General features: G+C 46.2%; 1 protein-coding gene across 2 annotated transcripts; it reads right to left on the bottom strand.

The window, feature by feature from the left end:
* Positions 1-12,982: 12,982 nt before the first annotated feature.
* Positions 12,983-17,559, bottom strand: LOC119337036 (probable protein S-acyltransferase 19). Of its 2 annotated transcripts, XM_037609137.1 has the most exons (10): positions 17,412-17,559; positions 17,179-17,315; positions 16,274-16,387; positions 15,780-16,178; positions 15,224-15,292; positions 15,082-15,153; positions 14,839-14,964; positions 14,596-14,676; positions 14,312-14,506; positions 12,983-14,172 (listed from the first exon to the last, which is right to left on the bottom strand). In XM_037609137.1, the coding sequence occupies exons 2-10, from the start codon at positions 17,227-17,229 to the stop codon at positions 13,321-13,323; spliced, it is 1,959 nt and encodes a 652-aa protein (XP_037465034.1). In that variant the 5' UTR covers positions 17,230-17,315; positions 17,412-17,559; the 3' UTR covers positions 12,983-13,320. The 2 variants fall into 2 exon arrangements, with proteins under 2 accessions (XP_037465034.1, XP_037465033.1); XM_037609136.1 differs by having other exon boundaries at positions 17,179-17,559.
* Positions 17,560-21,990: the final 4,431 nt, after the last annotated feature.

Raw genomic sequence — 21,990 nt, 5'->3', positions numbered from 1 at the left:
TGTTTTCAGGGTACGTAGGTACATATAGGAGGAAGAAGTACGTCGGTGGCTGCCCGAGGGGCCCACGAGACAGGAGGGTGCACCCTACAGGGGGGGTGCGCGGCCTCCTATCTCATGGGGGCCTCGGGTGCTTCTTGACTTGCACTCCAAGCTCTCCGGATCACGTTCGTTCCAAAAATCACGCTCCCGAAGGTTTCATTCCGTTTGGACTCCATTTGATATTCCTTTTCTTTGAAATACTGAAATAGGCACAATATGGGCTGGGCCTCCGGTTAGTAGGTTAGTCCCAAAAATGATATAAATGTGTAAAATAAAGCCCATAAACATCCAAAAGGGGTAATATAATAGCATGGAACAATCAAAAATTATAGATATGTTGGAGACGTATCAAGCATCCCCAAGCTTAATTCCTGCTCGTCCTTGAGTAGGTAAATGATAAAAAGAGTATTTTTGATGTGGAATGCTACCTAGCATAATTCATAATGTAATTTTCTTTGTTGTGGCATGAATGTTCAGATCCAAATGAATACAAAATAAAAGTTCATATTGATAAAAGAAATAGTAAACTTCAAGCATACTAATCAAAGTAATCATGTCTTCTCAAAATAACATGGCAAAAGAAAGTTCATCCCTACAAAATCATATAGTTAGGCTATGCTTCATTTTCGTCACACAAAGATGTTCCCAACTTCTATACCCCCGATGACAAGCCAAGCAATTGTTTCATACTTAAATAATCTCAAACTTTTTTGACCTTCACGCAATACATGAGCGTGAGCCATGGATATAGCACTATGGGTGGAATAGAATATGATGATGGGGATTGTGTGGAGAAGACAAAAAAGGAGAAAGTCTCACATTGACGAGGATAATCAACGGGCTATGGAGATGCCCATCAATTGATGTCAACATGAGGAGTAGGGATTGCCATGCAACGGATGCACTAGAGCTAATAAATGAATGCTCAACAAAAGAAAACTAGTGAGTGTGCATCCAACTTGCTTGCTCACGAAGACCTAGGGCATTTTAGGAAGCTCATCGTAGGAATATACAAGCCAAGTTCTATAATGAAAAATTCCCACTAGTATGAAAAAGATAACTTATGAGACTCACTATATGAAAGACATGGTGCTACTTTGAAGCACAAGTGTGGAAAAAGAGATAGTAACATTGCCCTTTTTATATATTTTCTTTTTTTCTTTTTTTTCTTCTTTCTTTTTTTTCTTTTTTTTATTTTTTTCTTTGGGCAATGCTCTAATAATGATGATCATCACACTTCTATTGATTACAACATAAGGACTACAACTCGAAACTAGAACAAGATATGACTCTATATGAATGCCTCCGGCGGTGTACCGGGATGGTGCAATGAATCAAGAGTGACATGTATGAAAAATAATGCATGGTGGCTTTGCCACAAATACGATGTCAACTACATGATCATGCAATGGCAATATGACAAAAGTAAAGTATGTCATGATGATGATGAACGGAACGGTGGAAAGTTGCATGGCAATATATCTCGGAATGGCTATGGAAATGCCATAATAGGTAGGTATGGTGGCTGTTTTGAGGAAGATATAAGGAGTTTTATGTGTGATAGAGTGTATCGTATCACGGGGTTTGGATGCACCGGCGAAGTTTGCACCAACTCTCAAGGTGAGAAAGGGCAATGCACGGTACCGAAGAGGCTAGCAAAGGTGGAAAGGTAAAAGTGCGTATAATCCATGGACTCAACATTAGTCAAAAGAATTCATATACTTATTGCAAAAATTTAGAAGTCATCAAAAACCAAGTACTACGCGCATGCTCCTAGGGGGATAGATTGGTAGGAAAAGACCATCGCTCGTCCCCGACTGCCACTCATAAGGATGCACAAGCCAGGTACACTTCATGTTTCAAATTTGTTACACAAGTTTAACCATACGTGCATGCTATGGGACTTGCTAACTTCAACACAAGCATTCTTTGAATTCATAATCACCCAACTAGCATGACTTTAATATCACTACCTCCATATCTCAAAACAATTATCAAGTATCAAATTGATCATAGCATCCAATTCACTTCCTATGATAGTTTTTATTATACCCAACTTGGATGCTCATCATTCTAGGATCAACTTTATGACCATAGCACATACCATGCTGTTCTAAAAGACTCTCAAAGTAATATAAGTGAAGCATGAGAGACTAGTAATTTCTACAAAAATAAATCACCACCGTGCTCTAAAAGATATAAGTGAAGCACTAGAGCAAAAACTATCAAGCTCAAAAGATATAAGTGGAGCACATAGAGTATTCTAGCAAATTCTAATCAAATAGGCTTCTCCCAAAAGGTGTGTACAGCAAGGATGAATGTGGTAAACTAAAAAGCAAAGACTAATATAATACACGACGCTCCAAGCAAAACACATATCATGTAGCGAATAAAAATATAGCTCCAAGTAAAGTTACCAATGAACGAAGACGAAAGAGGGGATGCCTTCCCGGGGCATCCCCAAGCTTAGGCTTTTGGCTATTCTTGAATATCTTTGGGTGCCTTGGGCATACCCAAGCTTAGGCTCTTGCCACCCTTTATTCCATAGTCCATAAAAGCTTTACCCAAAACTTGAAAACTTCACAACACAAAACTCAACAGGAAATCTTATAAGCTCCGTTAGTGAAAGAAAAGAAAACCACCACATAAGGTATTGCAATGAACTCATTCTTTATTTATTTTGGTGTTAAACCTACTATATTCCAACTTCTTTATGGTTTATAAACTAATTTACTAGCCATAGATGCATTGAAATAAGCAAACAACACACGAAAAACAGAATATGTCAAAAACAGAACAGTCTGTAGCAATCTGTAACTAACGCAAACTTCTGGAACTCTAAAACTCCTACCAAAATAGGAAGTCCTGGACAATTTGTTTATTGAACATCATCAAAAATAATCAACGTAAAAGCACGTTCCTGTGATTTAACAAAATTATATTCATGCGCATAAAGTTTCTGTTTTTCAGCAGAATCAAATCAACTATCATCGTAGGTTATCCTATAGGTTCTACTTGGCACAAACACTAATTAAAAGATAAAAACACATCTAAACAGAAGGTAGATGCAAGATTTATTACTAAACAGGAGCAAAAACAAAAAACATAAAGAAAAATTGGGTTGCCTCCCAACTAGCGCTATCGTTTAACGCCCCTAGCTAGGCATAAAAAGCAAAGATAGATCTAACGAGCGCCATCTTTGGCACTAAATTTATCAATAGATCCCTTGTGATCTATAGGGGTTTCTCCCCTTTTAGCAATGGCTAAATCTTTAGGCAAAAATTCAAGAAATTCATTGGTAGCAAAAGGTTCCTTAACGATAGAGAGACAATTGGGAAGAATACTTATGGATTTGAGATCCGCATCTCCCTTACTCGAAGATTCACCCTTATTTTTGGGAACATAAATAAACTTGACAGTTTTGGTAGAGGGTTTTGGAGTGTTTTTCATGGGGGAAAACGCGGAACCTAAGTTTGTAATGATATCCTCAAGTTTACCAATTCTAGCAGAGTCTAGATCTATTTTTTCATTGACTATAGGTTCTTTTTCCTTAAGATTTTTTAAAGTAACTCCAACCCTAGATCCAAATTGGGTAATGTGATTATGAATCTTTTTATCCAAATTTTCAATCAACTCAACAGTGGCAATTTTATTTTCAATAATATCAAGTTGTTGCATCACATGTTCTAGAGTTAAAACCGTTCCCTTAACCAAAAGAGGTGGTGGGCCAAACAAATCTAACATAGCATTATAAGCATCAAACGTATGGCTACTCATAAAATCACCTCCGGTAGCAATATCAAGAACACATCTATTCCAAGGAGTAATGCCTACATAAAAATTGCGGAGAAGAATGGAAGTAGCAAGCTTCCTAGTAGCTTTATATTGGGTATTGCAAATTCTATGCCAAGCATATTTTAAACTTTCTCTCTCCCTTTGCTTAAAATTGAGAATTTCTTGTTCGGGAGTGAGAATAAGGATAGGAGGACTAGCCATGATGACAAGGTAAACGAACTAACACACGAGCAAACAAAAGGAGAGGAAGAGATTGGGAAAGAGAGGGCGAATAAAACGACAACGGTGAAGTGGGGAGAGGAAAACGAGAGGCAAATGGCAAATATGTAAATGCGAGGGAGATGGGTTTGTGATGGGTACTTGGTATGTCTTGATTTGAGCAAAGACCTCCCCGGCAACGGCGCCAGAAATCCTTCTTGCTACGTCTTGAGCTTGCGTTGGTTTTCCTCGAAGAGGAGAGGGTGATGCAGCAAGTGTAGCGTAAGTATTTCCCTCAGTTTTGAGAATCAAGGTATCAATCCAGTAGGAGGCTCCTCAAAAGTCCCACGCACCTACACAAACAAACTGAGAACTCGCAACCAACGCAATAAAGGGGTTGTCAATCCCTTCACGGCCACTTGCGAAAGTGAGATCTAATAAAGATAGTATGATAAGATAAATATATTTTTGGTATTTTATAATATAGATGAAAAAAGTAAAGATGCAAATAAAAGTAGACTGAAAGCAAATATGATAAAAGATAGACCCGGGGGGCATAGGTTTCACTAGAGGCTTCTCTCAAGATAGCATAAGAATTACGGTGGGTGAACAAATTACTATCGAGCAATTGATAGAAAAACGCATAGTTATGAGATTATCTAGGCATGATCATGTATATAGGCATCACGTCCGTAACAAGTAGACCGACTCCTGCCTGCATCTAGAGTATTAAGTTCATAAGAACAGAGTAATGCATTAAGCAAGATGACATGATGTAGAGGGATAAACTCATGCAATATGATATAAACCCCATCTTGTTATCCTCGATGGCAACAATACAATGCGTGCCTTGCAACCCTTTCTGTCACTCGGTAAGGACACCGCAAGATTGAACCCAAAGCTAAGCACTTCTCCCATGGCAAGAAAGATCAATCTAGTAGGCCAAACCAAACTGATATTTCGAAGAGACTTACAAAGATAACTCAATCATACATAAAAGAATTAACAGAAGATTCAAATATTATTCATAGATAAACTTGATCATAAACCCACAATTCATCGGATCTCGACAAATACACCGCAAAAAGAGTTACATCGAATAGATCTCCACAAGAGAGGGAGAGAACATTGTATTGAGATCCAAAAAGAGAGAAGAAGCCATCTAGCTAATAACTATGGACCCGTAGGTCTGTGGTAAACTACTCACAACTCATCGAAGGGGCAAGGATGTTGATGTAGAGACCCTCCGTGGTCGATTCCCCCTCCGGCAGAGTGCCGGCGAAGGCTCCAAGATGAGATCTCGCGGATACAGAAGGTTACGACGGTGGAAATTGTGTTTCGTGGTGCTCCTGGATGTTTTCGAGGTACGTAGGTATATATAGGAGGAAGAAGTACGTTGGTGGCCACCCGAGGGGCCCACGAGACAGGGGGGCGCGGCCTCCTATCTCGTGGGGGCCTCAGGTGCTTCTTGACTTGCACTCCAAGCTCTCCGGATCACGTTCGTTCCAAAAATCACGCTCCCGAAGGTTTCATTCCGTTTGGACTCGGTTTGATATTCCTTTTCTTCGAAATACTGAAATAGGCAAAAAAAACAGCAATATGGGTTGGGCCTCCGGTTAGTAGGTTAGTCCCGAAAATGATATAAATGTGTAAAATAAAGCCCATAAACATCCAAAAGGGGTAATATAATAGCATGGAACAATCAAAAATTATAGATACGTTGGAGACGTATCAGCAACCATTTCGGTCATGGCCCCTATTAAAGTTCATGACGCTTCTATAAGCTGAAACCATTTTTTTCTTTATCAATACACAGACGGGGTATTACTTACCTTTGTTCTCCTCGAGCTGACTCTTCATGAGGCCGAGCTCTCCCTCGGTCCGCTCCAGGTTCTGCTTCGATCCGGAGACCTCCGCAGTACGAGCGGCAGCGGCCAGCAGTGACGCCTGCTCATTCACATGGACATTTTTTGTTAGACTCCTGCGGATGTTATTTGATCCTCTGTACGAGCGGCAGCGGCCAGCAGTGACGCCAAACAAAGCATCAGGGGCTACGGTCTATACTGTGATAGTTTCTCATAATTTGATTACTTACCTCAAAGCCTATTAGGAGGCTGGCGCAGGCCTCGGTCAATCCGCTTTTGGCGGACTGAACCTTCTCAATCACCGCACTCATGATGGTGCGGTGCTCTTCGTCAATGGAAGCGCCGCGAAGCGCTTCCAGCAATTGTTCGATGCCTCTGGATGGACAGAGGTCATCGGCACGGACGGCTCGCCCCCCTTAGAGAGAGGCTGCCTGCCTGAATCCGGAACCACTCCGGGTTCTGGCGCAGTATCCGGCTGAGGGCCAGACTTGTTGCGGCCCCCGTCATCAGCATCCATGGGGGTCTTCCCTCCCCTGTGCCCGGCGACTGGGATTTCGCCTTGGGGCGTCTCCAGAACTGTCTCCTCCTGGTCCGGTATCCTCTGAGACAACACCTCGGTATCGTCCGTGTGCCGGGGGGAGGTGGCCGTCGGGAGTGAATCAATGTTCATCGCCGACTGCCCCAAAGACCATCTGAAGAGGACACGTTGATGTGGGCTTTGGCCGGACTGCACGATCATGTTTGGCATGATAAGAAGCAATAAAGCAAAACATACCGGAAGTATTATAGTGTCCGGATACTTACGACTTTGCCAGGGGCTTGGCCCTGGGCAACCACTCCTCGCCGCTGTAGGCGGCTGTGATGGAGTGGTCCGGAGGGAGGGTCTTTCCTTTCTTGGACCCTTTGGCCTCCCCAGACGGGGCGGCCTTCCTTTTCTTTCCCCCGGTTGGGGGGGAGGGATTTCCTCTTCCTCCTCCTCGTTTTCATTGGAGGAGCGTGCCTCGGTGTCTTCGGACGATGAGTCTGATACAACCTTGCGCCGGAGACCTTTCCTGGTCCCCATGGCCTTCTTCTTGGCCTTCTTCTCCGGCACCTCATAGGGCACCGGAAACAGCATCTTCATTAAGAGAGCCATTGCTGGATCTTCCGGTAGTGGAACTGGACAGTCGATCCGCTCCACTATCGCTACCCAGTCGTGTTAAATTGGCGTGGAGGCTTAGATCCTCCCACGAATATACTGGGGAAAGGAACATCTTGTAAAATATAAAAAGCTTACCGGATTGGCGGGGCGCTTTGCGCTGAGTCCGCGATCCTCGGTGATGGGAGGAGGTACCTCGGCGGCCTTGAACACCACCTTCCAAACTTCTTTGTGCGTCATGTCGAAGAGCTCTCACAGCGTCTAGTGTTCGGTCGAGTCGAACTCCCACATATTGAAAGCCCGTCTTTGACACGGAATGATCCGGCGGAAGAGCATGACCTGGACCACGTTGACAAGCTTGATTTTCTTGCTTATCATATTTTTGATACAGGTCTGGAGTCCGGTCAGCTCCACCGATGAACCCCAGGCTAAGCCCTTCTCTTTCCAGGAGGTGAGCCGCATGGGGATGCCAGATCAAAATTTGGGGGTCGCTGCCGAGTTGGCGTCACGCGGCTCGGTGATATAGAACCACCCCGATTGCCACCCCTTCATGGTCTCCACATAGGAGCCTTCGAGCCAGGTGACATTGGGAATCTTGCCCACCATGGCGCCTCCGCACTCCGCTTGCTGGCTGACCACCATCTTTGGCTTCACGTTGAAGGTCTTCAACCATAGGCCGAAGTGGGGCGTAATGCGGAGGAAGTCCTCGCACACGACGATAAACGCCGAGATGTTGAGGATGAAATTGGGGGCTAGATCATGGAAGTCCAGCCCATAGTAGAACATGATCCCGTGGACAAATGGGTGGAGGGGGAATCCCAGCCCGCGGACAAAGTGAGAGAGAAACACTACCCTCTCCTGAGGCTTCGGGGTAGGAATGATCTGCCCTTCGGTAGGGAGCCGGTGCGCAATGTCTGCGGCTAGGTATCCGTCTTCCCGAAGCTTCATAATGTCCTCCTTAACGGAGGAGGCCATCCACTTGCCTCCCGCTCCGGACATGCTTGGAATGGCTTTGCGGAGAAGGAGAAAGCTTGGGCGCTAGGCTCGAGCGAGGGGGAATGGATGAGCAGAGGAAGAAGAAGACGTGGGTGGAGAAAAGGTGAATCCTTATCTCTTTATAAAGGCGGTAGAAACCATGCGCCTCCCTACTTGCCCCGTAAACTCTCTTATTCCCCAAGCATCGTGTTGATGGTGCAGTTGGGTTACCCACACCCGTATTAATGAGAATCCCGTGATAAGGGGACACGATCTCTGCTTCGACAAGACGTGTCAAGGAAACCGCCTCGCAATATGTGCAGTAGCTGGTTGAGAAAAACGGTTCGAATAATGACCGGGTCATGGCGTGATGTCACGCTATGGAAAGTTGTCAGCAGATTAGATTTGTGGAATATTATGCTCTCTACGGTGGTGTGTGAACTTTGTTTTGCAGAGCCGGACACGATCCTTGTGTTCAAAATCTTCTATGGGGTATTCGGAGAAGGAATCCGCCTTGCAATGCCAAAGACAATCTGCGTGCCAGACTCATCGTCATTGAAGCCTGGTTCAGGGGCTATAGAGGGAGTCCTGGATTAGGGGGTCCTCGGACAGCCGGACTATGTACTTGTGCCGGACTGTTGGACTATGAAGATACAAGATTGAAGACTTCGTCCCATGTCCGGGTGGGACTCTCCTTTGCGTGGAAGGCAAGCTTGGCGATTTGGATATGTAGATTTCCTTCTCTATAACCGACTCTGTGTAACCCTAGCCCCCTCCAATGTCTATATAAACCGGAGGGTTTAGTCCGTAGGACAACAACAATCATAATCATAGGCTAGCTTCTAGGGTTTAGCATCTACGATCTCGTGGTAGATCAACTCTTGTAATACTCATGTCATCAAGATCAATCAAGCAGGAAGTAGGGTATTACCTCCATCGAGAGGGCCCGAACCTGGGTAAACATTGTGTCCCCCGCCTCCTGTTACCATTAGCCTTAGACGCACAGTTCGGGACCCCCTACCCGAGATCCGCCGGTTTTTACACCGACATCGGGGACCATAGGTTTCACTAGAGGCTTCTCTCTTGAAAGAAAATATACGGTGGGTAAACAAATTGTTGTTGAGCAATTGATAGAAAAGCGCATAATTATGATGATATCTAAGCCAATGATCATGAACATAGGCATCATGTCCGTGACAAGTAGACTGACTCCTGCCTGCATCTGCTACTATTACTTCACACATCGACCGACTCCTGCCTGCATCTAGAGTATTAAGTTCATAAGAACAGAGCAACGCTTTAAGTAAGATGACATGATGTAGAGGGATAAATTCAAGCAATATGATATAAACCCCATCTTTATATCCTTGGTGGCAACAATACAATACGTGCCTCGCTACCCCTTCTGTCACTGGGCGAGGACACCGCAAGATTGAACCCAAAACTAAGCACCTCTCCCATTGCAAGAAAAACCAATCTAGTTGGCCAAACCAAACTGATAGTTCGAAGAGAAATATAAAGATATCTTAATCATGCATAAAAGATTTCACAGAAGACTCAAATAATATTCATAGATAATCTGATCATAAATCCACAATTCATCGGATCTCAACAAACGCACCACAAAAGAAGATTACATCGAATAGATCTCCAAGAACATCAGGGAGAACATTGTATTGAAGATCAAAGAGAGATAAGAAGCCATCTAGCTACTAGCTATGGACCCGTAGGTCTGTGGTAAACTACTCACGCGTCATCGGAAGGGCAGCAAGGTTGATGTAGAGGCCCTCCGTGATCGGATCCCCCTCTGGTGGAGTGCCGTAAAAGGCCCAAAGATGGGATCTCATGGGAACAGAGGCTTGCGATGGCGGAAAGTATTTTGGTGGATGCTTCTGATGTTTGGGGAGTATTTGAGAATATATAAAGGTGGAGTTAGGGTTAGAGGACTCCCGAGGGGCCCACAAGCCAGACGCCCCGGGGCGTGCCTTGAGGGCTTGTGGCCTCCTCGGGACTCCTCTGGCCCTCTCCCCAAGTCTTCTGGGTGTCTTCTGGTCCAAGGAAAATCATCGTAAAGTTTTATTCCGTTTGGACTCCGTTTGATATTCCTTTTCTGTAAAAGTCAAAAACAAGGAAAAACAAAAACTGGCACTGGGCTCTAGGTTAATAAGTTAGTCCCAAAAATAATATAAAATAGCATATTAATGCATATAAAACATCCAAAACAAATAATATAATAGCATGGAACAATAAAAAATTATAGATACGTTGGAGAAGTATCACCCCCCTTGATAGTGCGGCAATAGATCCTATAACTCGGTCTCCCAACTACCACCATGAGACCGGTAAAATAGAAAACATATCAAGGGCAAACCTTTGCTTTGCACATAGTCCACTTGAGCTAGATGATAACGATCTTAACTCCCTCAAGTTGTACCACCTTTCTTGATTACGTTGGCTCGATGAAGACACCCCCCGTACTCCACTATGGTTGAGCCACTCTTCGGAACATCTTCACAAGTCCATTGTCACCACAATTGATGGCAAGAATCAAGCATGATCTCTTCGTGATGCTCCACTTGAAGTTGCACACTGCAATCCTGATGACGATCACCACTTGATGTCATCTTCCATGGGTTGTATGAGATCTTCCTCTTGACGTTGCCCATGGAAACATACCTAACCCCACAAAGAACTCTTACGTAGACCATGGGTTAGTACACAAAGCGTAATGGACAATGCTTACCATACCATGGGATCACTTGATCTCTTTCAGTACATCTTCTATGCTTTGCGTGTTAATTAACTTGATTCACACTTTAACTTAGTCTTGATCAACCTTGTATCATGTCTTCTACATGACCATCTTTGGATAATTCCTTGAATAGCACCTTGGTCATCTCATAAACTCCTTGAAACCAACATATGGACTTCAAGAAATGCCTATGGACAAATCCTACGAATATAACTCAAGGCAACCATTGGTCCATAGAGAATGCGATCAATTACCAAAACCACACATGGGGGCACCATGCTCTTTCAGATAGTATATTGTCTTCAACTTGCTTTTAAAGGACAACTACTCAACGATCTTTTTATCACTAGTGGCAGTAACGCAATACAAGCATTTTCTACTTTCTGTCACTGTGGTAGATTGCTTGCATAGTCGAACCCAACTAACATATACAACTCCCTCTTAAAGATCATTCATCTAAACATGGTCAGTGCAAGACCATTAGTCGGAGAGCATATATGTCTACAGATTATGCAACAAAGAACTCATATGAATACAACAATAAAACATAGGTAGATGTGATCATAAAGTGATAATTTATCACACCATGGCAAACACACTAATAAAAATTATATCAGATGGATCACAATCATGTAGGGCAGCTCATGTGATCATTCTGTTGAAGAACAAGAGAGAATTGTCATCTAGCTATTGGTATGGACCCATAGCCCAAAAGAAACTACTCACAGACGATCCTTGGGTAGCAAGGTTGATGTAGGTGGCCATCGTGATGAATTTTCCCTCTGCCAAAGTACCAGAAAAGGCCTCCAGATTGAATCGCGGTGGAAGAGAGGTGCGACGTTGGAAAAATTCCTTGACAGTTATTTAGTTTTCAGAGCAATATAAAGGCACAGGCGCTCACATGCGATGAAACAGAGCACCACTAGGCCCACGTGGCCACCCCCCCTCCCCCGGCTTCACCACCTAACCGCATGGGGCCCACATGGCTCCTCCCCAGGCAGTACCAGGTGTCTCCGGAAGCTTCCCCACTCAAAAATGTTTTCTTGACTTTTTGAGGTATGTATAATCGATTTTCTTGAAAATTTCAAAAACAACAGAAAAAAGCAACTGACAATGGACACTGAATTAGTAGGCCAGTTCAGAAAAATGATAAAAATAATATAATAATAGCATGAAACAATCAAAACTATTGATATGTTTATGACGTATCAGCATCCCCAATCTTTATCCCTACTCATCATCAAGTAGGTAGATGATAAAAAATAATTTTTAATCATGAATGCTACCTTAACATGAATATAATCAATCTGATGCAATATAGTAGTCCGCAGTTGATGCTAAACAAGCAATAGCTTCACTCTCGCTTTTCATGAACCAATGCTTTCACTCAACGCTCCCCAATGCCTCAAGGCTTAGAAAGAATGCCAGATGTATCATGAAGCATAGTATACTAAGTCTTCATCCTATCATGACAACCTTATCATAAACCGGTAAACAGTTTCAGCCAAGCGCATTGATTACATATCCCCCTTGCTTCAACTAATCAATGCTTATTCAATACTTGAGCTCGGACCTTGATCTTTGCACTTAATGAAAAAAAGAGAATGGTGATGGAGCTTTATAAGAAGTCAAAAGGTAAAGAAAGTCTTGCATTAACGGGGTTGATCATTAGGCAATGAAGAGATCTTATAACCAATGTTAATGCAAGGATTAGAGATTGTTACACAACGAATGCACTTATAACCAATGTTAATGCAAGGATTAGAGATTGTCATACGACGAATGCACTAGAGTATAAGCGTATGATAACTTTCCTAATGACTAGTGGGATGTGAATCCAACTTGCCTACTCATAAAGACCTAGAACTTTTGAGGAAACTCATCATTGGAAAATACAAGAAAAACTCATCAATCTTGCACTATAAGATACAGATAACGGAGAGGAAATAAGAGGTGAGAGCGAGAGTAAGAGTGGCTTGGGTTAGGATTTGTCTGCGCCGGGGAAGGGATTTTCTAGGGCCGGTGGTGGGTCATAACATTCCGGGCATGTCTGGACGGCCCCATTTTCACCCGACATATGGGCTGGGTTTGGGGCAGTACGGACTGCCCAGACAAATGGGGGCAGCTTGGGGAGGCCTGTTGGAAGTGCTTCTTTTTTCCGGGACAAGCTGTCCGCTGGGACATATGGGTCCAATTTTGGGGCCTCCCTTGGAGAAGCTCTTAAATATCATGATATGTTTTAATTTCCTGTTAAACGAAGCTACCGAGCACCACAATGAGGGGAGAAAAATTGTTACACCGAAGCCAACTGGCTGTTCTGCTTTTGTTTCCCGATTTCTGTTTCATATGTCACTGGGCCATCTGAGAAAGAAATGTTATGCTCAATTCAGATGCATAACTTGACAGTAAAAGATCCCCAAAGATGGCCTTCAGATTCTTCTAGGCTTGCAGCTGCAGCCACTGGACCTGTGATTGCTCACATATCTTGGCATGTCCCCATGGCGCAGCTACGATCTGGCAGGACGGTTCGCTGTCATCCGTAATCGCTTCTTTGCGCTTCACCTGTTGAATGGTGGTTTCTTTTGAAATGTTCCCGCCGGGAAAGACTCGGCCGTTGGCCCCCTTTCATGGTGCTGATCGGCGTTGAGCTCCTTCCTGTCAGCCGGCCGTGCACTTGTGTTGCCCTCATTCCTTCCAGATTCAGCAGCAGCGCCCAGAACAGGCCCCCCCAAGAATATCGACTGTCCAGAGTAGGCCAGTCTCTCAGACGGCTGCCCAGATGGCAATGTCGAGGAAGAGGCACTCATTGGCGCAAGATTTCTGCCACCACCTGGGTTTTCCAAGAAACGCGGCGCTCTAACAGGCTGGGCAGCAGAAGAACCAGCAGCAGCTCCCACTGGTCTTGCAGGTGCAGATGCCACCGACACATACCGACCAGCATCTTGATCCCAAACAACCGACGCTCTTCGGTTCTCGCGAGCGTAGGATGTTGCTGGCCGGAACATTATTGGGTTGGTTGCCTGCGTGGTCGGAACACCAGACCTCTCCGGCGGTCGAGGCGGCGGCACATTCATCTGGGTGCGAGGTGCAAGCTTGTGGATGTGGACTGGGCTGCTCAAACTGCTAGCACTCTGCGTGCCGGTCTCGTACTCATCCTGGCTCGCAATACTCTGAGGATGCGAGTTGCCAGTGGAGCCAGGGCCGCGCGCACCTATGGGCCGGAGGACGGAGGATGATGCCCGAGCTCTTGCAGCAGCTTTCATCGCCTCATTGCCGTCCAGCTTTGCAAGTTTCCAGGCACTGATTTTGACTTGCCTCTTGGCTTTGTTTGGTCTTTCAGCATATCCAGTGGCATCAGGGTCGACGGTAGATGGTGCCATGCCACGCTCCAAATGTGGGATAACTTCATCCTGTGTCATAGTTGGCAACAATATGGCAAAACTCAGTAATAATGCCTCCAAATTATTATTTTTGCGCAGTTTCTTACTGAACCCTCCAAGATATAATAATATCGGACTATTTAGCAAGCTCAAAATTCACCAATATTACCTGATCCACGAAAATCCTTGGGGGTGTGCACCATGCACCCTTGTAGTGAAGACCAAGTGAACTTCCGCCGCTGAACCCACTAGTTGCTGAATTTGTCGGGGAGTAAATAATGTTTGCTCTCTCATCTTCCTCTTCATCTTGAGGCACTTCACTCATAGCTCTCATTGCTACAACGTATTCATAAGTGGTGATCCCCTGATGCAGGCAGACCATGAATGTAACAATTCAATCAAAAAACTAGACCTTTAAATACATGCTACACTCGGTGGGAATTGTGAGACAACCTTTCTGATCAATAGCATGTGGAAGAAGAAGAGTTCTCCCAAAGGTACGCAGGCAACTAGAGAAAGAAGAGTAAATATTCCCTGAACACCAGAAATACACATTTCAGTATACAGTTCTAGCCCCCCAAAAAAAGATGAAAAGAGGAACACACTGAACCAATTCTTTCAGAACTATACAGTTCTAGGCGTCTAATCATGGCCTCCCATATATAATACCTACAGCAACAAAGAATGACAACTTACTACGATAGTTGCAAACGGAAGACGAGTTAATCCATTCCCAAGCTTGTCTTGAATAATTTTTTCTGCATTCGTGTTGGCGAAGCACATAACAAGAACAGCAATGCCTACTCCAACTTCAATAGCAAGCTGTCATACAGGAGATCATAAATAGATTTAGCTAGCAAGCAGATGAATACATTATTATGTGATATTAAAACCGTATTTACTGTGAAAAATAGGTAATGGGTAAGGCACTTTACAGACCCAGAGGAGACTAGTAGTCATCAGAGCAAAAAATGTGAAATAGTTCTTGCGTCCAACACAGTTATTTAGCCACTGCAGTAGATGCAAAAATCAGGTATGCAAATTAAAACTGAAGGAAATATGGTTTTTGTGTAGCAAATACCCGGCAGTGATGATCAAATCCATCCACACACTTGTCACAACTTCTGCAGTGTTTACTGAATTTGCGAACCTGAAACGATCTCTTTGTAAATTAGCAACATCTATATTGCAGCCAAGTTTCTCGCTATTTCTCAGAAATAAACCAAGCCTATCCGGCCTGTTCTTTTGGTGTAAGTTAGCAAGATCCGGCAGCACAAGTTTTCAGTTTTTCACTTCTAGCAAAGTCAGTGCAGCAGCTAAAACAGATAGGAGCTGTTGACTAAGGGTATGTTTGGTTTTGAGCCAAAGTACACCCTACCAAATTTTTGGCCAGCCATAACTTTGGTCAAGGTTTTGCTTGCCCATGATTTGGCCAATGTTGGCAAGAAAAATGAACTAGAGAGGGCAGGTTAGCATGGGCATGACAGAAGTTTGGCAACCATCCAAACAACGAAAAAATATCTGGCTATGACAAAATATTGGCAGGGTTGGTTTTGGACACAAATCGAACATACCCTTAATCCAAGACATGAGCAATCATACAGTTCAAACTTAAACATGCACATATATGAGTGTACCTCAGCATTACATAATGTGCAAAACAGTGCATCTTCTGCATCAACTTGATTCTCTGAATCATCAGATTTCCTGCAATCCTCCTTGACAAACAAAGCACAAATAAAGCCTCCGAAGTAGCACCCTGATCTTCTTCTTAGTGGTTGCATTCTAATATTTATATCTGTATCTCCAGCAGCCAAACCTCCATGGTTAGTACGCCCATCTAGAGAGCTTCTACAAGTAGATGTTGGGGAGTTGGTTCCAGTAGCAATGCCAGTTTTTGCAGGCAAATTGGTGCCCTGCAAGGCAGTATTACTTTCTGGTGCATTGACATGGCCATCGTCAAACTTTGACATGATCCCAGGATCTGCAGGGTTTATACTAGTGCACCGGATATAAAGGATGAAGACAGCGAATGCCTGATGGAGTTGCCGCGAGAAGGAGAAACGATAAATGCAGAGCACAAGTAAGAATCCTTGAAAGAAATACAATATAGGTGCATTGGTAGGCTTACCACAGGAGTGTAGATACCCACTGCGACATACTCAAGGATTTGCTTTCCCAAAAACGGTGCAAAGAAGGCATAAAATGCAACCACCAGAAGGAAGAAAACAGTAATTGCGACGATCTGTTAAAACGAGAGATTAAGAACTCAGTCATTCCCCTGTCCATAAGTATGAAAGTTGGCAGCATTGAGACACATTTGAATTTTCTATCAGTTTAGGACGAACCAAAGAAGCTGGAGTAAGAAAACAAGTAGAGGCATATGAGTGACTATCGATAGCAGAAGGTGATAAATGTATTACTTTCTGACATCATAATAAGGCCTTGTCTTTGTAGGGCATTACAGGTAGTCAGGTACAGTTGGCCTCTGCAAGTTGTGTCTCCTCTTTTATCACACTTAAGCACACAGTTTTGATTTCATGGGAATGGCATATTGGAAAAATTGGAAGTAATTCATTAAGAAACAGTATATTCCCCGAACTAACCAAACAAGTTGAATTGAATTCTACGTTAGAAATCAATCCATAATTGGAAAGGGGGGGATCATCCAGATATAAAGAGATAGAGGAATCAGGGACTATAAAGCAGCCTGCCCTAGATAGTTGGCCCAAATCTTGCCATGTTTTTTGAAGTAGACAAAATTGGCCCAGAGCTGAAACAGTTGATACAACCCCTGGCTTTTTGCTAAAAAAAAAAAACAGGAGCACGCGAGCATTACGCCCTAGAGATCGAGGCCCAATTGAATTAATAGTAGTACTAGTATGGAGACAAAAGAAGGGACGAAGTGCTGACAGAATTCTGGCAACTGATCCGAAGCGAAGGCCGCAACTTTCTGGCGGCGCTTGCATTGCAAAGGAACTAGGAAGGGAAGTGTAGAGTCTTTGAGCAGAGCAAGAAAGAAGATGGAATTCTGACCTGGAATGTGTGTGCTGGGAGTTGCCATCCATGCTTCCTCACCATGGGCATGGCCCCCTCCCCTCTCTCCGCTTTTCCTCCTGCCCTACCCTAGTTTCTTCCTGAGGGCGCCGCAGACGGAGAGGAAGAGAACAAGGCTGGAGATTTCTCTTTCTTGTTTAGTATACTACTCCTGGCTTTTTAGTAAAGATAAAGAAAAAGATTCGGAGAAGAAGGAGCCTCTTCCCACTCACACACTCTCTCTGCTCTCCCTTCTTTCCTTCCTCGTTTCCTGGTGATTATCTTTTACCGGGCTTGATTTCCGCTGCTTTCTCGGTGTTCGTTAGCTGGCCCCGCAGCCGCAGAGAGAAGGGGGAAGACAAGTCAAAGAAGAAGGAGAGTTTCAGTCTCATCTCATCTCGGAACCCAGGTTGTGCGGCACAGAGCTTTGCCCCTTTCTTTTTCTTTTTCTTTTTCCCTCCTCGTCTCACTCTGCTTTGCATTATTTCCACAGGACTACGTACCACGTTGATATTTTGCAGGTCTTTTCCTCCGGAAACGGACAGAATAAGCAAATATAGGTTGGATTTTCCTGTATACTGCCACGTGGTGCAGTACTGGGCACATAGTGTATGTGATATGGCGTCACTAAACGGGCCGCGCGAATTTAGTAACGTTGCTTGACCCCAAAGCATGCATATGCATGGAATTAATCAAACAATCCGATCCTTCGATGCATGGGTGTAATGATCGCCTCGTTTCTTTGGCACACGGAGCAATTAGAGCAATTCCAACGCGCCGACCCAAATGAAAGTACGCTTGGTTTGATCAAGTGGACGTGTGTGTCTGGTTTTTTATTTCGGTCGACAGGTGCGCCCATCGAAGGCCGGTTCATTTATACCGACGTGGCCGAAACTGACGAATTAAGCATAATTGTACATAAATGGCCGGTCAAACGTCGGCCAAAGTCCACTTAAACATAAATAGAAAATTAAAAATTCTAATAAACGTCTGCACGCTACCCTTATAGACCGCTTTGCCCTTGCCCTTGCCCTTCCCGTCGTCGTCGCCGCCGGTGATGTCAACTAAGACGGGGGAAGGCCCAGCCCACCCGAACGCGGCTTGATAGGCCGCCAGGGCAGCCTCCTTCGGTGTCTGTTGCTGCGGCGGCATAGCGGCGAGGCGGGCGCGCTCCTCCTCCTCCTTCTCAAGCCGCAGAGCCAATGCGCCTTCCAGCGCTCAAGGTGGGCCGCCTCTTCTTCCGGCGTAGTGGCAGGGAGGCGCGCTCACCCGCTTGCGGAGCTGGCCGGTCCACGAATAGGACTCCTCCGGCCAAGTGGGGGCGGCAGTGACCGCTTGCGCGTGGGAGTTGGTTCGCGCTCCGGCTCGGCTTTAGGCTCAACGAGGGGCAACGCGGCGGTGGTGGCGGCACGAACATGGGTGCCTGGACGGAGTCCCCCTCGTGGATAAAGATAGGGCTTGCTCCACCCCATCCCAATGGGCGTCCTCCTTGAGCCGGCTCGCCTCCAACGCGTGATGCAGGGCCTCCCCGAGGGCGGCTTGTGTGACGCCCCCGATTCAATCGTACACTAATCATGCACGCAAACGTGTACGATCAAGATCAGGGACTCACGGGAAGATATCACAACACAACTCTAAAACATAAATAAGTCATACAAGCATCATAATACAAGCCAGGGGCCTCGAGGGCTCGAATACAAATGCTCGATCATAGACGAGTCAGCGGAAGCAACAATATCTGGGTACAGACATAAGTTAAACAAGTTTGCCTTAAGAAGACTAGCACAAACTGGGATACAGATCGAAAGAGGCGCAGGCCTCCTGCCTGGGATCCTCCTAACTACTCCTGGTCGTCGTCAGCGGGCTTCACATAGTAGTAAGCACCTCCGGTGTAGTAGGAGTCGTCATCGACGGTGGCGTCTTGCTCCTGGACTTCAGCATCTGGTTGCGACAACCGGAAAGAAAGGAAAGGGGGAAAAGGGGGGAGAAAGCAACCGTGAGTACTCATCCAAAGTACTCGCAAGCAAGGAACTACACTACATATGCATGGGTATATGTGTAAAGGGCCATATCAGTGGACTGGACTGCAGAATGCTAGAATAAGAGGGGGATAACTAATCCTGTCGAAGACTACGCTTCTGGCAGCCTTCGTCTTGCAGCATGTAGAAGAGAGTAGATTGAAGTCCTCCAAGTAGCATCTCCAAGTAGCATCGCATAGCATAATCCTACCCGGCGATCCTCTCCTCGTCGCCCTGTTAGAGAGCGATCACCGGGTTGTATCTGGCACTTGGAAGGGTGTGTTTTATTAAGTATCCGGTTCTAGTTGTCATAAGGTCAAGGTACAACTCCAAGTCGTCCTGTTACCGAAGATCATGGCTATTCGAATAGATTAACTTCCCTGCAGGGGTGCACCACATAACCCAACACGCTCGATCCCATTTGGCCGGACACACTTTCCTGGGTCATGCCCGGCCTCAACACGTCGCAGCCCCACCTAGGCACAACATAGAGGTCAGCACGCCGGTCTAAATCCTATGCGCGCAGGGGTCTGGGCCCATCGCCCATTGCACACATGCACGTTGCGAGGGCGGCCGGAAGCAGACCTAGCCTCCCTAATACAAGAGCAGGCGTTCCAGTCCAATCCGGCGCGCGCCGCTCCGTCGCTGACGTCAAGAAGGCTTCGGCTGATACCACGACGTCGAGTGCCCATAACTGTTCCCACGTAGTTGGTTAGTGTGTATAGGCCAGTAGCCAAACTCAGATCAAATACCAAGATCTCGTTAAGCGTGTTAAGTATCCGCGAACGCCGACCAGGGCCAGGCCCACCTGTCTCCTAGGTGGTCTCAACCTGCCATGTCGCTCCGCCACAAAGTAACAGTCGGGGGCCGTCGGGAACCCAGGCCCACCTCTACCGGGATGGAGCCACCTGTCCTTCCAGCCCCCACATCGGAACCACTTGCGGGTACTCAACGAGCTGACCCGACTTTAGTCACCATCTGTATAGGATATGTATGTATAGTATATACCCGTGATCACCTCTCGAGTGATCACGGCCCGATAGTATAGCAAGGCAGACTGACAAGAATGTAGGGCCAATGATGATAAACTAGCATCCTATACTAGGCATTTAGGATTGCGAGTAAGGTATCAATGACTGTAGCAACAATGACAGGCTATGCAACAGAATAGGAGTAACCGAACAGTAACATGCTACACTACTCTAATGCAAGCAGTATAGAGAAGAATAGGCGATATCTGGTGATCAAGGGGGGGGGGCTTGCCTGGTTGCTCTGGCAAGGAGGGGTCGTCGTCGACGTAGTCGATCACAGGGGCGACATCGGTCTCGGGGTCTACCAAGAGAAGAGGGGGGGAGAAACAGGAAATACATAGCAAGCAAGTGCATAACGGGACCATAGGCAGAGCTAGACGTGTTCTACCGCGGGGCTACACGATACCGGCGAAGGGGGAAGTCAACCGGGAATGTATTTCCGGTTCCGGACCTGCGTCAGTCAGATGACCGGAGGGGGAAAGTTCCATGTTCAGATAGTTAGAGGCATTTGACATGTAAACGGACCGCGCATTCGGATTCGTTGGATTTTTCTGAGCAACTTTCATGTAGAAAACATTTTCATCCGAGTTACGGTTTGTTTTCTATGAATTTTCAAAGATTAAACCATTTTCTAGATTTATTTAAATTAACAAAAAAGATAAAATGACGTCAGCATGACGTGCTGATGACGTCAGCAGTCAACAGACTCGCTGACCAGGTCAAACTGATCAGCGGGTCCCGCATGTCATAGACAAAGGGCTAACAGTGGGTTATTTTAAAATAACAGGGTGTTAATTAGCAGTTGGGCCCCACATGTCAGTGACTAATTAGCTAAACTAATTACTTTTAATTATAAAACCATTTTAAATAGCTTAAATATGTGGTGGGGCCTACACGTCAGTGGTACTGGGCTGCCCAGTCAGCAGTTGACTGGGTCAACCCGGTCAACTAGGGGCCATGGGGCCCGCTGGCAGCGACCCTGGGGGTGGCCCCAGGTCGGCCACGTCGGCGGCCGGCGCCGGAGCTGCGGCGGCGAGCTCTCTGCGGCGGCGAGTTCGCCGAAGAGGCTCGGATTTACGCTACAGAGCGCCAAATCACGCGCCGTGACTTGTGTTCGAACGAGCGCAGAACGCCGCGTTCAACACGGGTGGTCACGCGAGCTAGGATGGCCGGAGTCGCCGCCGGCGACATGGACGGCGGAGATCCGAGGCACGGCGAGCTCGCTAACGGCGCAATGGTGAGAAAAACGAGCGGTGCTGAGCACGTACGGCGTCCACGTGTGTGGGCGAACATGATGGACACGCTTGCGCGGGCGTTCGGTCACCGGAACGTGGCCGGCGATGAGCTCGGCGGAGGCGAGCTCGGACATGTGGGGAACGGCACCTACGGGCGCGGCAACGGTAGGAAGACGGAGGGAAGAGAGGCGAGGCTCACCGGGCGGCTACGTAAAGCCCCTGGAAGGTTAGTAGCAGCAGAAGGTGTCGCCGGAGTCGAAGGGGATCGCCGGAGCAGTGCCGGAAGGAGGGCGGCTCGATCCGCTGCCTGCGATGCCCCCGACTTGCGCTCGTGGACGGGGACGAGGTAGTTGACGGCGGCAGAGCTGATAGGCACGGTGGCGAAGCGAACGGGGCTCGGTGGCCGCGAGGACGGGCGAGGCACGGCGGCGACCGCGTCGGTCTCCTCTCCACAGCGAAGCTGAGGGAAAGGGGAGAGGTGGATCTGGGGGAGGGCCGAGAGGAGACGGCGTGGGGACAAGTAGGTGA

Source organism: Triticum dicoccoides, chromosome 7B, assembly GCF_002162155.2.
Source record: "Triticum dicoccoides isolate Atlit2015 ecotype Zavitan chromosome 7B, WEW_v2.0, whole genome shotgun sequence".
Taxonomy (NCBI): Eukaryota; Viridiplantae; Streptophyta; class Magnoliopsida; order Poales; family Poaceae; genus Triticum; species Triticum dicoccoides.
The sequence above is the reverse complement of the archived record's forward strand: the minus strand, read 5'-3'. Positions and strand labels throughout refer to the sequence as shown.

Coding starts and splice junctions, on each gene's coding strand:
- LOC119337036 (XM_037609136.1), bottom strand. CDS start 17,229: ATGCCCATGGTGAGGAAGCATGGATGGCAACTCCCAGCACACACATTC. Junction 14,965..15,081: donor TGACTACTAGTCTCCTCTGG/GTCTGTAAAGTG, acceptor CCTGTATGACAG/CTTGCTATTGAAGTTGGAGT. Junction 14,173..14,311: donor CAAGGATTTTCGTGGATCAG/GTAATATTGGTG, acceptor ACTATGACACAG/GATGAAGTTATCCCACATTT.